This window comes from Dendrobates tinctorius, unplaced genomic scaffold (assembly GCF_039654945.1).
Source record: "Dendrobates tinctorius isolate UK_male_01 unplaced genomic scaffold, ASM3965494v1 ptg000005l, whole genome shotgun sequence".
Taxonomy (NCBI): Eukaryota; Metazoa; Chordata; class Amphibia; order Anura; family Dendrobatidae; genus Dendrobates; species Dendrobates tinctorius.
In genome coordinates, this window is record NW_027361673.1 from 16456809 (window position 1) to 16469358 (window position 12550).

General features: G+C 42.8%; 1 protein-coding gene across 3 annotated transcripts in view; it reads right to left on the reverse strand.

Moving 5' to 3' along the window:
* Positions 1-12550, reverse strand: part of NEK10 (NIMA related kinase 10) — a 419159-nt gene that overhangs the window by 296921 nt on the left and 109688 nt on the right. For all 3 annotated transcript variants that reach the window (XR_012230919.1, XM_073568458.1, XM_073568451.1), the window contains exon 11: positions 10567-10653. Coding sequence is in view for 2 of the 3 variants with exons in the window: in XM_073568458.1 (XP_073424559.1) it covers positions 10567-10653 (87 nt within the window). In the remaining variant the exon portion in view is untranslated. The remainder of the gene's footprint in view (positions 1-10566; positions 10654-12550) is intronic.

A 12550-nucleotide genomic window follows, 5' to 3' on the forward strand; every position in this document is an offset into this window, starting at 1 on the left:
CTCCACCTGCACCCTCAACCTGTCCCTAAATGAGATACGCGTTCCAACAGTGTAAAGAGAATCTCCTCCCACCTTCATACTGCGCAGCCAGGGCTCACCGCAATCAGGCAGTGTTTAAATTAATATGCCTTGGCAATCGCAGTCACACAGCTCAAGAGTCGTGAACATCTATCTAGGCTGAGTTTGAGCAATGGCTGTCTCCACTGAACCTGGAGCCAGGGAAGGCCATTTGAGATAACGGTGCGAACCTGATGGTGGCTCTACACCAGGGCAACCTCACACACGTGCCTTGCATGGCTCACGTCCTGAATCTGGTTTTACACCAAATTCTATGCAACTATCCCAACCTGGACACGCTACTGCAGAAAGCACGGTCACTGAGTACTCACTTCCACCTTTCGCACCCTGCAGTTCATCAACTTGCATAGCTACAGAGGTCTTTTTGCCCAGCAGTTAACCATTTGATATGCGCAGTAGCGTAGCTACCGGGTGGGCAGAGGGGGCCCACCCGGAGCTATGCTACTGTAACTGCATCGGCGTGCGCAGTGCGCCAATACAGTTACATTCTGCAGCAGAGCAGGGAGAATCGATCTCCCTGCACTGCTGCCTGGCCACTATGGGCCCCTGAGCAGGCGGGGGGCCCATTGCTAGCAATGGGCCCCCCACCTGTCATCGATCTCAGGTTCAGCTGTATCGGCATCCAGCCGGTACAGCTGACCGCAGTGATGAGAGAAGGAGCGAGCGCTCCTTCTCCCATCATCCCCCTCTCCCTGACAGGAGGCGCAATGACGTCACTGCCTGGCGCCCGCTGTCAGGAGATGAGCGGGAGAAGTGAGCAGCGCAGGAGCCGGGAGCAAGAGAGGTGAGTATTGGATCTATTTATTTTTTATGGGGGTGCATTATACTACAGTCTGCCTATAGGGAGGGGGGCTGCCATATACTACAGTCTGCCTATAGGGGATGGAGGGCTGTCTTATACTACAGTCTGCCTATAGGGGATGGGGGCTGCCTTATACTACAGTCTGCCTATAGGGGATGGGGGTGCTGCCTTATACTACTGTCTGCCTATAAGGGGGCTGCCATATACTACAGTCTGCCTATAGGGGATGGGGGTGCTGCCTTATATTACAGTCTAACTATGGGTGGGAGTGCTGCCTTATATTACAATCTGCCTATAGGGGGGTGCTGCCTTACATTACAGTCTGCTTATGGGGGGCTGCAATATACTATTGAGTCTGCCTATGGGGGGGCTGCATTATACTGTAAAGTCTGCCTATGGGGGCTGCATTATAGTATATTGAGGACTATCTGGTGTATTATACTATATGGAGGCTATCTAGGGGGCCATCATAAAGTGTGGAGATTACAGTAAGGGGGCCATCATACAGTGTTGGGGGCCATCATTGGGGGATACTAAGGGGTCAGTATGTATACAGTGACGGGGCATTATACTGTGTATAGGGAAGCTGTACAGGGGAGAGACTCAGGACATTATTAAATGTAAAGTGGGCACTTTTTGTTATAGGGGAACTCAGGTTACTGTGACTGTCAAACGGGGCACACAGAGGGCATTATTACATTCTAGGGGACAAAATGTGGGCTCTGTTTTCTAGGGCACTTGCACCTGGCATTACTCTATTATAGAGGGATAGAGGGATGCTTTAGAATTTAGAGGGCACACAGAACCACACAATAGGTAAAGTAATAGGGACACATACAGCAGCAGTGGCTCAGCAGTGGGATATCAGGTGCAGTAATAGGGACACATACGGCAGCAGCGGCTCAGCATTGGGATATCAGGTGCAGTAATAGGGACACATACGGCAGCAGTGGCTCAGCATTAGGGTATCAAGTGCAGTAATAGGGACACATATGGCAGCAGAGGCTCAGCGTTGGGGTATCAGGTGCAGTAATAGGGACACATACTGCAGCAGCGGCTCAGCATTGGGGTATCAGCAGGATGAGGGGTTTGTGCTGGTTGGGGATACATGGTGAAGGGGCTGGAATATGAGAAGTGAAACGTGTCTTTGTTGTAATCTCTGTAGCAGAGTCCTGGCTGGAGATGTAGTCATTGTCGGTCTGGGACAGATGGAAAAGACGTGAAAAGTGAACGATTCCATTAGAAAGAACGTCAGCGGTAAGTCACCAACTACCACTGTGCAGTAATCACTTATATGTTTTGTAGGACTGGTATTTACCACTGACCATATGGCGGTAATATCCATGTTGGTTTATATATAGAGATTATTTTCAGTAACAGTGCAGTCATCTCCTATATCCACTATTAGGGTGCGTCACCGAGTTGTAATCAAAGTTACCTGGTTAGGGGCCCACTCAGAAGTTTCGCCCCCCCCCTGAACCAAAACCCTAGCTACACCTCAGGATATGTGATATGTCGGCACAGTGGAATTCTTCTCTGCACATGTTGCAGCAACTGTGGCAGCAGCAATGTACCCTGGTGCTTATGTCCTTTTGCATAGCCAGGACCAAAGCAGTATGGATGTGACGAAAATCACGCTTCAGTAATGGGCACAGATGAAGGACCTCTGCACCCTTCTGCACAGTTTTGAAATGAATACTAAGATAGTAGCGCTGACGATGACATCATCAGTATTACTACTTCGGTCAGCTACATGCTGGAGTACTCTTTGAGTAGTTTGCGGGAGGAGGTGGTGGTGGTGGTGGACTGTCGTCACACAGGTGGGTGTCATTGGGGGTGATTTACAGCAATCTATGGGGGCTCATGGTACCAGACAAACTATTAGTGAAGGTACAGGAACCAAATGGAGGAGGACAAAAAAACGTAAGAGGGTGAGGAGGGAGAGGTGATGAGCAGCCAACCGTCAGGAGATAAGGAGGATATTTATCCCCTCTGTTGTCCGTGGTTGGTGGGAGCGGACAGAGGAAGCAAGCTTGACTGTTACCTCACCACCAACACGCCATGAACTTGGACCTCATGGAAGCGCCCGACACATGAACCCGTATTCTTAAGGTTAGAAATAGTGTTGACTATTGGGTCTCCACTCTGTTAGATCCACGGAACAAGAGTAAATTTTGCCAGATGCTTCCCCCACTGGTAAGTGACTCATGTATGCTGGAGTATCAAGACACGCTTGTAGACAATCTTAAAAGTAGTTTTCCCCAAGACAACAGTGAGGCACACAGAGTGCATCGCAGTTACAGATTCTATCAATGGGAACACAGAGTCATTAGCGCAAAAACATTAGCAGTGTAAGTAGCAGAAGCAATTTCTGTGAGTTATTTCACACATTTTTTAGACCAGCCTATGCACCAGCAAACCAGAGTACAAATCTGACACGGTGTGAATGACTAGAGAGGATGGTGCAGGAGTATCTTGAGCTCAATATCAATGCCATCAGGGAGGGTTTGGACCCTTTTGCATTTTGTTCTTAAAAAATGGAAGAGTGGCCTGAGCTCGCCCTTCACGCATTGGAGGTTTTGTCATGCCCGGCAGCCTGTGCTCTCTCAGAATGTGTCTTCAGCTGGTGGTGACCTGACGGATAAGCACATCCAGCTGTCCCCTGAAAGTGTAGACCGCCTAACTGTCATCAAGATGAACAAGTCATGGATCTCCAATGACTTTTGCACCCCAGTCACAGACTAGGCAATAGTGTAGTTTTTATTGCGCTGCATTGATCTTGCGTGATTCCAGTTTGTGACACCTTTGTCGTGGCTTTTGTGCCTGCTGTTGCTACTGCCGCTGATGTTACAAACAATTTTTTTGAAATGTGAAGACTCCAAGTTGGGTCTCCATCTGGTAAGTTACCTGTAGTGGAAGGGGTTTCAGAGCCCCATTATACTATTTCTACTCTGGAGAAATTGATGCCACTTTAGTGGTGTGTGGCAATAATTTTGGGTGTCTTTCATGTGTGTTGCCTGTAGTAGTAGGGTTTCCAGATTGTCAGGTCTGCACTAACTTTCAGTCAACTACATGTATTACTATTCTTAATGTTTCTAACAAAAGTAGTCTATAGAGCTGATATTTGTGCCACCCGAGTGGCTGAGCAAATAAGATGTTTGAGCTCTTATATAAGGTATCAGGGCTCCCAGCACAACAGGCTTACACCAGACCCTAACCCACCTCATCTCAATTTAAACTTAAATTAAAAGCTCAAAATGCTGGCCCAGACCCTGATACCTCATACATGGCTCATAGCTGACTGCTGCTGTGCCATTATCAAAATTTCTAGTGTGGGTCAATTGATGCTACTTTTCCTGGTGTCTGCCCCTAATTTTTGGGAATATTTGGACTCCAAGTTGGGTCTCCTTCGTGTGTTGCCTCAATTTGGCAGGATTCTCAGAGCCTATACCTGCTACTGATCAATGTTTAAGCTTGAAATGCTGGTCCAAGCCCTGTCTCATGCATCCATTCTGCGCAATTATACAGTGCTGTGCAAATCAATTGGGACAGAGCATTTTTTTAAGTAAAATCGTAAGGTGGTGACCAGTCAGTGATTCAAACCTGTTTTAACTTCTTTGAACAGGTGTGAGTGCCTGTTCAAAGCAGTTAAAACTGGTTTGAATCACTGACTGGTCACCAACTTACAATTTTACTTAAAAAAATGCTTTGTCCCAATTAATTTGCACAGCACTGTACCTCATTGCCTCTCATTGAATTCAGTGCTGTTCAGATATGCTCAACAAGTGGTGTTCAGATATGCTCAACAAACTGTTCAATGAACATTGGGACATTCGCCAATCCGAACCGAGCTCATTTCTAGTTTCCATAAATAATGGGATAATTTTTGTATGGCCTTTTAATTGCCTAATTATTTTTTGATTGGCAAACAAGTTGCAGACCACAAAAAAGGATATTTTTTTCATTTCTGGTTGTGAGGCCATTACTTTATCACATTAAAAACAGTACAGTACACCTGTTTTGTCTCCTTCTTAAATTGATAATATTAAGATGGCTTCATTAGCAAAGAGTAAAGCTCTTTATACCACCAAAAAGGCATAATTGTTGCCTCCATCTGTGTCAAATTGCTACATCTTCCTTCGTGTGCACAACCTGTCTATCAAACAACAATGCATGCATCTGCCCTCTCAAAAGAGATAATCATTAGACCATTTACACAATTTAGGTAGACTAAAAAGTCTGATTCTGCAGTGTGTTGCTAAATACGCTCTTGAATACCTTTGGCTATTATCCGTTTTTCCTGTACTCTATATCACCTGGACTTGTTCTGCTCCCACTTTTTCTGGGAAAGAGCTTTTAAGGCATTTCAATGGGGTACGCCAAGATAATTAAAGTCTACAAATGTCCCCTTTAAGAGGAAAACAGTTGACACTATAAATCATATTTCATTATTCCTCTCCCACTTTATCTCCCCCTTAGATGATGTTATGTCATGTTAGTAGTAAGAATTTTTTTACACGTTTTGTCTGTTATAGGCTTACAAACTCATGATTTGCATCCACTTGAGATAAAAGGATCCACTTACCTTGTGCTTCTGCATCAGTGACCACTCTCATCTATAGGTGAATTAAGTTTGGCCTCACAATGTATAATTTTTTTTGATTAGTTGAAGTGAAAAGTTGAACTCGCCAATAATGATCTCGTTGAGTGGATCTGTTTACTTCAACCAACTTGCAGATTTATACATAGTGAGGCCACACTGCTTTCACTTACCATTGAAAGTGGTCACTGATGGTGGGAACTGGGAGCAGCACCACACAAGTGGATCCTGTTTTCTACAGTGAAATTGCACTGTACCAACTATTGGAACGATCTGCTGGCAGTACCAGTCTATACAACCCAAGAACTCCAAGTTGTTGTATGGTCAGCACAACTATATCAGGTTATAACCAGACATTAGCCTGCATTTCAATGGGTGATGCCCTGTGATGGGTGCTTGCATTTCCAGTTTTTGGTTAAACACAATTTACATTTAGACCACTTTGCTACGGCAGTTCTGTTAGTGGTTGTCTGACACCTCTAAAAAGCTTAAACATATACAAAATTTGCGCTGGCTACTCTGACTATCACGTCCCAGTGTAGCCCTGGCCTTCATCCTTTAACTCCTGTACAAGGAAGTTCACTTTTTATATAAAAAGGATCCTGGACAAAGTCCTCAGAGTAGCTATTGATTGTTTGTACAGGCTGGCAGGAAGAATAGTCAAGTAACCAGGTCAGAACCATGAGGTATGGATAGGGACAAAATAATCAGGCAGGAGAATGGTCAGTAAAGAAGCCAAGGTCAAAATCCACTAGACAGACAGAAGATAAGATACAAAAGGAGAACATCAGAGATAGCTATAACTGGAAGTGAGTAGCAGGATCTCAAGGCCTTAAATAGCTTACAGCTCCATCCAGCCTAAACAGCAGGAAGCAAACTTAGAAAAGATAACTCCTGATCTCCCAGTCAGAACGATACTACAAATCCCAGAGAACACAGGTCCTAGGTTTGTCGCCTGCAACAAAAGTATGTCAGAAACCAGGAGGGCAGGCACCAACAAAAATGTCACACATGATGTAAGCACTGAAATAACCTTGACTTCTCATGTGATGACAATGTCTAATGGAATTTGCAGCAATTATTACTGTCTGTTGACTATCTGTCTATTGCTGGCTGCAGAATGAGTTATAGGCCACATTATCTGTATTGTATCAGATTTGTTGGGGACATGATTTGTTGCTCTTACTAGTGTACAGATATGACAGGTTCTCCTCCTGCTCTTGTTACTGCAGCTTTCCTCATAGACTACACAGCTCTCCAGTCCATATAATGGCTGTTGGTGGAGGAGCATGTGACCATGTGACCAGACCTGTCTATCAGCCTCCTCCAAGAGAAAAGCAGCTTTCTCCTGTGCTATTCTCTACAATATAGAGATCATACATTAGAGAGATCTGTTAGACTTGATGAGGTTGGTATACTTACTTTACAAATCCAAGTAAGAATGGCTGTAAAACCCTCTTTGAAAGTTGTCAAGTTTAAAAATGAAATGCTCCTTTTGTCAACAAGAATCATTCTGCCATTGACTATCAACATAAGTACATCATTCTCATCAGATCAATGAGACTTATTTTTAATGTATAACATTTGAATTGAAAAATTGGATAACAGATCTGCTTTAATATTTACTAGTCTTTAAATCTCTCCCATGACAACTAACAACAACTGAAGAAGGAAAGATTTAAAAATCACATTTGTCATCAGGTTCTTTAAATTATATCAATCAATCAGCTAATACACTAGTGAGGGAACCTGTAAGTAGCCACACTGCTTTCCAGTAGCATTACATGAAATGAATGGGCTGCAATAAATGTCAAGACTGTTCAGAGTCCTTCAGATCAGAAGCTGCAAACTGTGTTCCGTACAAGGGGATATAAGGACCCAAATTTAAGAAAAAATACATTTGAACTTTTATGGAAATAATTTTCGCTGTCAATAAAGGGAGTGTCTGACACTGAAATATTATTTTTAGGTAAGCATGGTTTTAAGGAAATAAGCCAAGGCAATGTCTCTATGTTGGCAGCGGATTATTCAGGATACTCTCCAAGCGTGTGACAACAGAGCTTCTTTATTCAGGAACAAACAGGAACAATGTATGATAAGCTTAATAGATAAGGAATAAATCATTTGTGTGTCTCTATCTGTGCAGCATCTACAGCAGGCTGCTTCTCTCATACACAGACAAAGGAAAAACAGGAAATACAGTCACATGCTCTCCCTGTGTGAGCCTCTGGGTTTTTTTGTTCTAACTTTATGAACATCATACAAATTTAGCAACTAAACACTCATAGACAGGAATGGAGTTGTTGCAACAAACATTCCAACACCCCCACTCAACAACTACTTATCCTGTTAGTCCCATTGTGGTTCTGAAGTCCACAAACTTGGCTCTTGATAATGGCTTTGTCATACGATCAGCTATCATCTTGTCAAACTCGCAACAAACAAACTCAAGTTTACCACGTTCCACTAAGTCACGTAAGTGGTGATGTTTTATATCAATGTGCTTAGTCCTTGCACTAATCTTCTCACTGCTGGCAAGTTTAATGCATCCTTGGTTGTCCTCATAGATGAGGTTGAGCTAATGGCTTGCCGAAATCTTCCAAAAGTTGTTTCAGCCAAATTACTACTTGACTTGCATAAGCAGCAGACATATATTCTGCTTCTGTAGAAGATAATGCAACTGACACTTGCTTTCTGCTGGACCAAGAAATATAATTTTCTCCTAACTTGAACAAGTAACCTATTGTTGATTTCCGATTACTTGAATCTCCAGCCTTATCTGCATCCACATAACCTCTGAGAGTGAGATCTCCTGATGAAGATATCTTAAGATTTAACCTTTGAATTTCTTCAAGATATTGAAGAATTCTCTTAATTGCATTCCAGTCTCTTTGGCGTGGCTTGCTTACACGTCGGCAGAGAATTCCAACTGTGGCTGTGATATCTGGACGAGTTGTGGATACTATTTACAGAAGCTCCCCCACTGCTTGTCTGTAACTCTCATTGATAGGTAGCAGATCTTCTTCTCCTTCCAACTTTAAGTAGGACGGATCTATTGGTGCTGTCGCACCGTTGGCTTCTGACATTCCAAACTGGTTTAGGATTGCGGAAATTTTAGAACTTTGGTTGAGATGAAAACTCCCATCTTCGCCTCTCTGGATTTGGATTCACAAATAATATGTCACATTTCCAAGGTCCTTAGTCTCAAAATGCTGGTTGAGAATTTCACCTAGCTTTGCAATTTCTTTTTCATCTGGATGAGACATGATCACATCGTCTACAAATAGGAGAACATACATCCACTTCTTTGCTCCATTTTTCATATACAAACATGGATCAGCTTGAGATCTTTCATCCATCATAACTTTGTTCATTTTCGTGTTCCAAGCTCTTGCCGACTGCTTAAGTCCATAGAGAGATTTTTGCATTTTACAAACAATGTGCTCTTCACCCTTTTTAATATATCCCTCGGGTTGGCTCATGTACAACTCATTTTCAATGTCACCATGTAGGAAGGCTGTTTTGATGTCAAAATGTCTCACTGTCATCTGTTGAACTGCAGTTACAGACATTAAAGTTCTGAATGTGCTTTGCTTCACAACTGGAGAAAATGTAGCATCATAATCTTCACCATACTTTTGCGACCAATCTTGCCTTAAACCGGTGAACTTTACCTTCTGAGTCATATTTGTTTTTGAAGACCCACTTACATCCGATAGCTCTTTTTCCTTGTGGTAGTTCAGTAAGCTCCTATGTCTGGAGTTGGTGAAGGAACTCCATCTCTTCATTATCAGCATTTATCCACTTCTGCTTCTCCTGAACAGGCAGTTTTTGCATCTCTTGCCATGACTGTGGCTCTTGTTCAAGAAGTGTTCTGACCATATAAGAAAGGCGTCTAGCTGGGATACCTTTGTTTGGCCTTTCTGATCTCCTGACTGGAGGTTGACTTGGCTCTTCTGTGTCTTCATTGGTGGCTTTAGAGCTTATCCACACTTCAGTGTTTTCTTTTTTGGTGTCTGGGCTTGGTGATTGAGATTCTTGTTCTTGTTTCTTAGGTTGAATAACTGGTGTAACTTCATGGAATTTGAGCAATACAGAGTTTTCATCAATCACTACATCTCTGCTGATTGTCACTGTGTTGGTCTCTGGGTGCAGGATTCTGTATCCCTTTTGAGTTTCGCTATAGCTCACCAGGACTCTTTGCTTTGCATGTGATTCCCACTTAGAATGTTTTTCTTTGGGAACATACACAAATGCTTTGCTTCCAAATATCCTGAGGTGCTTCAGGTTAGGCTTCTCACAGTTCTCTTAGCTCATATGGAGTTTTATTTGTGGCTTTACCTGGCACTCTATTTTTTAGATAGCAAGCTGTCATAATGGCTTCTCCCCAATTCCTCGTAGGTAGAGTCACATCAAACAACATACTTCTTCCACTTTCATAGAGAGTACGGTTCTTTCTCTCTGCAATTCCATTTTGTTCTGGATTGTATGGAATGGTACAAACAGGAACAATATATGATAAGCTTAATAGATCAGGAATAAATCATTTGTGTGTCTATCTGTGCAGCATTTGCAGCAGGCAGCTTCATCTTCCATTCACAGACACAGGAAAAACAGGAATTACAGTCACATGCTCTCCCAGTGTGAGCCTCTGGGAGTTTTTTTTTGTTCTAACTTTATGAACAGCATACAAATTTAGCAACTAAACACTCATAGACAGAAATGGAGTTGTTGCAACAAACATATTCCAACACTCTTGCAGTCAGAAGTAAATAGGACCACTGCAGCCTGCGATTGACTGCAGCGGTCATGTGACTAGAAAAGCACATCATCAGAGAAACATCTGATGAAGCACTTTTACAGTTTACAGTCACCTGAACATTGCAGCCAAACACGGGTTTTATTGGTCCTGGTGACTTTCATATGGAGCGGACATTGCACCCGGAGCCGGCATAGACCTGCACAGCTGTTTTCAGTGGATCCACAGATATGCTGGAAGGTGATTATGCCTATGCTTATGGTATAAACAACCATGCATGACAAAAAAGAATATTATTTAATTATTCAATAACCTCTTTAAACTCACCTTTTGGAAAGAAGATCATATTCTTGCAGTATCATCATCAGATTTTCCACGATACTGAGTTCACTAATTGCAGTTCGGCATTCCGGGCTGAAAAAAATTTAAAAAAAAAAACCATATGCTTCATATAAAGATGCATTTCTTGCAACAATATTTCTACAGTTTTGCAGTGGATATCAATCATTACATATATACAGTATGTATAGTTGGCATAGACAGAAGACTTTGATCAGTCAGCAGAGGAACATCAGACTATAATCTTAGTTGATTCTTTGAAAATGTACAAAATGCATAGACCCATAACTACAGATTAAGGACAAATACTAACTTAAAAAAATAGCTCAAGATGTAAAAACTCAGGGGGAGAAATAAGTGAAATGAGCTAAAATTCTGTTAAGTAGTATAAACAAATGTCAAAAGATACATAAATTTCTCATCCTGCATAAGTACAATATGATAAAGTTGGCGCATTTTAAGACTTACATTGTTGTTAACACATTTCTTGTGTATTGATATAGAGTAAACCTGGACAAGCTGTGGCCCATGAGCCATATAAGGCCCTTTGGCTGTTCCTGCCTAGCCCGCAGACCAGGATAGTGAATTTGTTGCAAAGAGTGGCATAAGGCAAGTGGCTGCACACCTGCCCGGCGTCTCGAATTCAACGATGTCTGAATCCTCAGGATGTGGGAAGGGGTCATCATAGTATGTGTGGGAAGTTGTGGAGGCGTCATACTGTGTTGTGGTCTGTGGGGCATCATACTTTTTGGGGGGAGCTGTGGAGGCATCAAACTGTGTGGAGAATTTGTGTGAGCCATCATACCGTATGGGAGGCTGGGGAGACATCTCATTGTGAGGGGGGAGCAACTGTAGAGGTATCATACTGTGTGGGGGGCAGCATACTTTGTGAGAGGAGACTGCAGGGATATCATATTATGTGTGGGTGAGATTGTGGTGGCATCATACTTTTTGTTGGACGTGTGAAGGCATTATACTGTGTAAGAGACTGTGTGGGCATCATACTGTGTGTGTGCGCAGTGGGACTGTGAGACCCTAATACTGTGTGGGGGTCTGGGGGGGGCAATCATACTGTGTGAGGGCCTGTGGTGGCCAAGACACTATGTGGGGCTGAGAGGGCCATTATACTATGCAGTGGACTGAGAGATCATCATATTGTGTGGAGGGTCTATGGGAACATTATAATGTGTATCGCAGAATGTGGGCCATCATATTGTGCGTGAGGAAGAATGTGGTGGCATCAAACTGCATCTGGAGGCATCCTACTGTGTGGGGGAAAACTGCAGTGGCATTATGCTGTGTGGTCGGGGAGACTGTGGTGAAATCATACTGTGAGGGGTGTACTCACTTTTGAGATATAATGTATAGAGCCCTTAGGTGCTAGAAGAGCAGAATCCCCTGTCAAGCCGAAGTGACCCAATTTTGGAGATACACCCCTATAAGAATTTATCCACAAGTGTAGTGACGAGTTTGACTCCATGGTGTTTTCCAGAAACAAGCAGAAGTGGACGTTGCCAAGTGAAAATTGCAAATCTGCCAGTGTAGTGCCCAATACATTGCAGTGCCCAGAACATTATGTCCAGCTGGTTCTTCTGGAAACATGCACCTGTAAATTAAGTGGGCTAAGGGAGAGACAACAGGGCTCATTAGGGTAAGTATAGGCCCCAATCAGTCTGTTTTTTTGCACTATGTTGCTAAGTATAAATATTTTTCTTACTATAAGGGTGTATCTCTGGGATTAGACTATCATCATCTACCTAATAGGCTTATACCCTTATATCTTGTCGTGTTTTCTACAGTGAGTTTTTGTGAGGATTTGTTTTGTTTAGTCCTTTTAAATTACCAATAAAAGTTATATTTTATAGGTTTCTTTTTTTTTTATTAAAGGCTTGCTGCTTCCAAGATATGGCACTAGAGTTCAAGTCGTCTTCCTCTCTGAAGTTACAATTTGCACATTATGGCTCTAAAAATG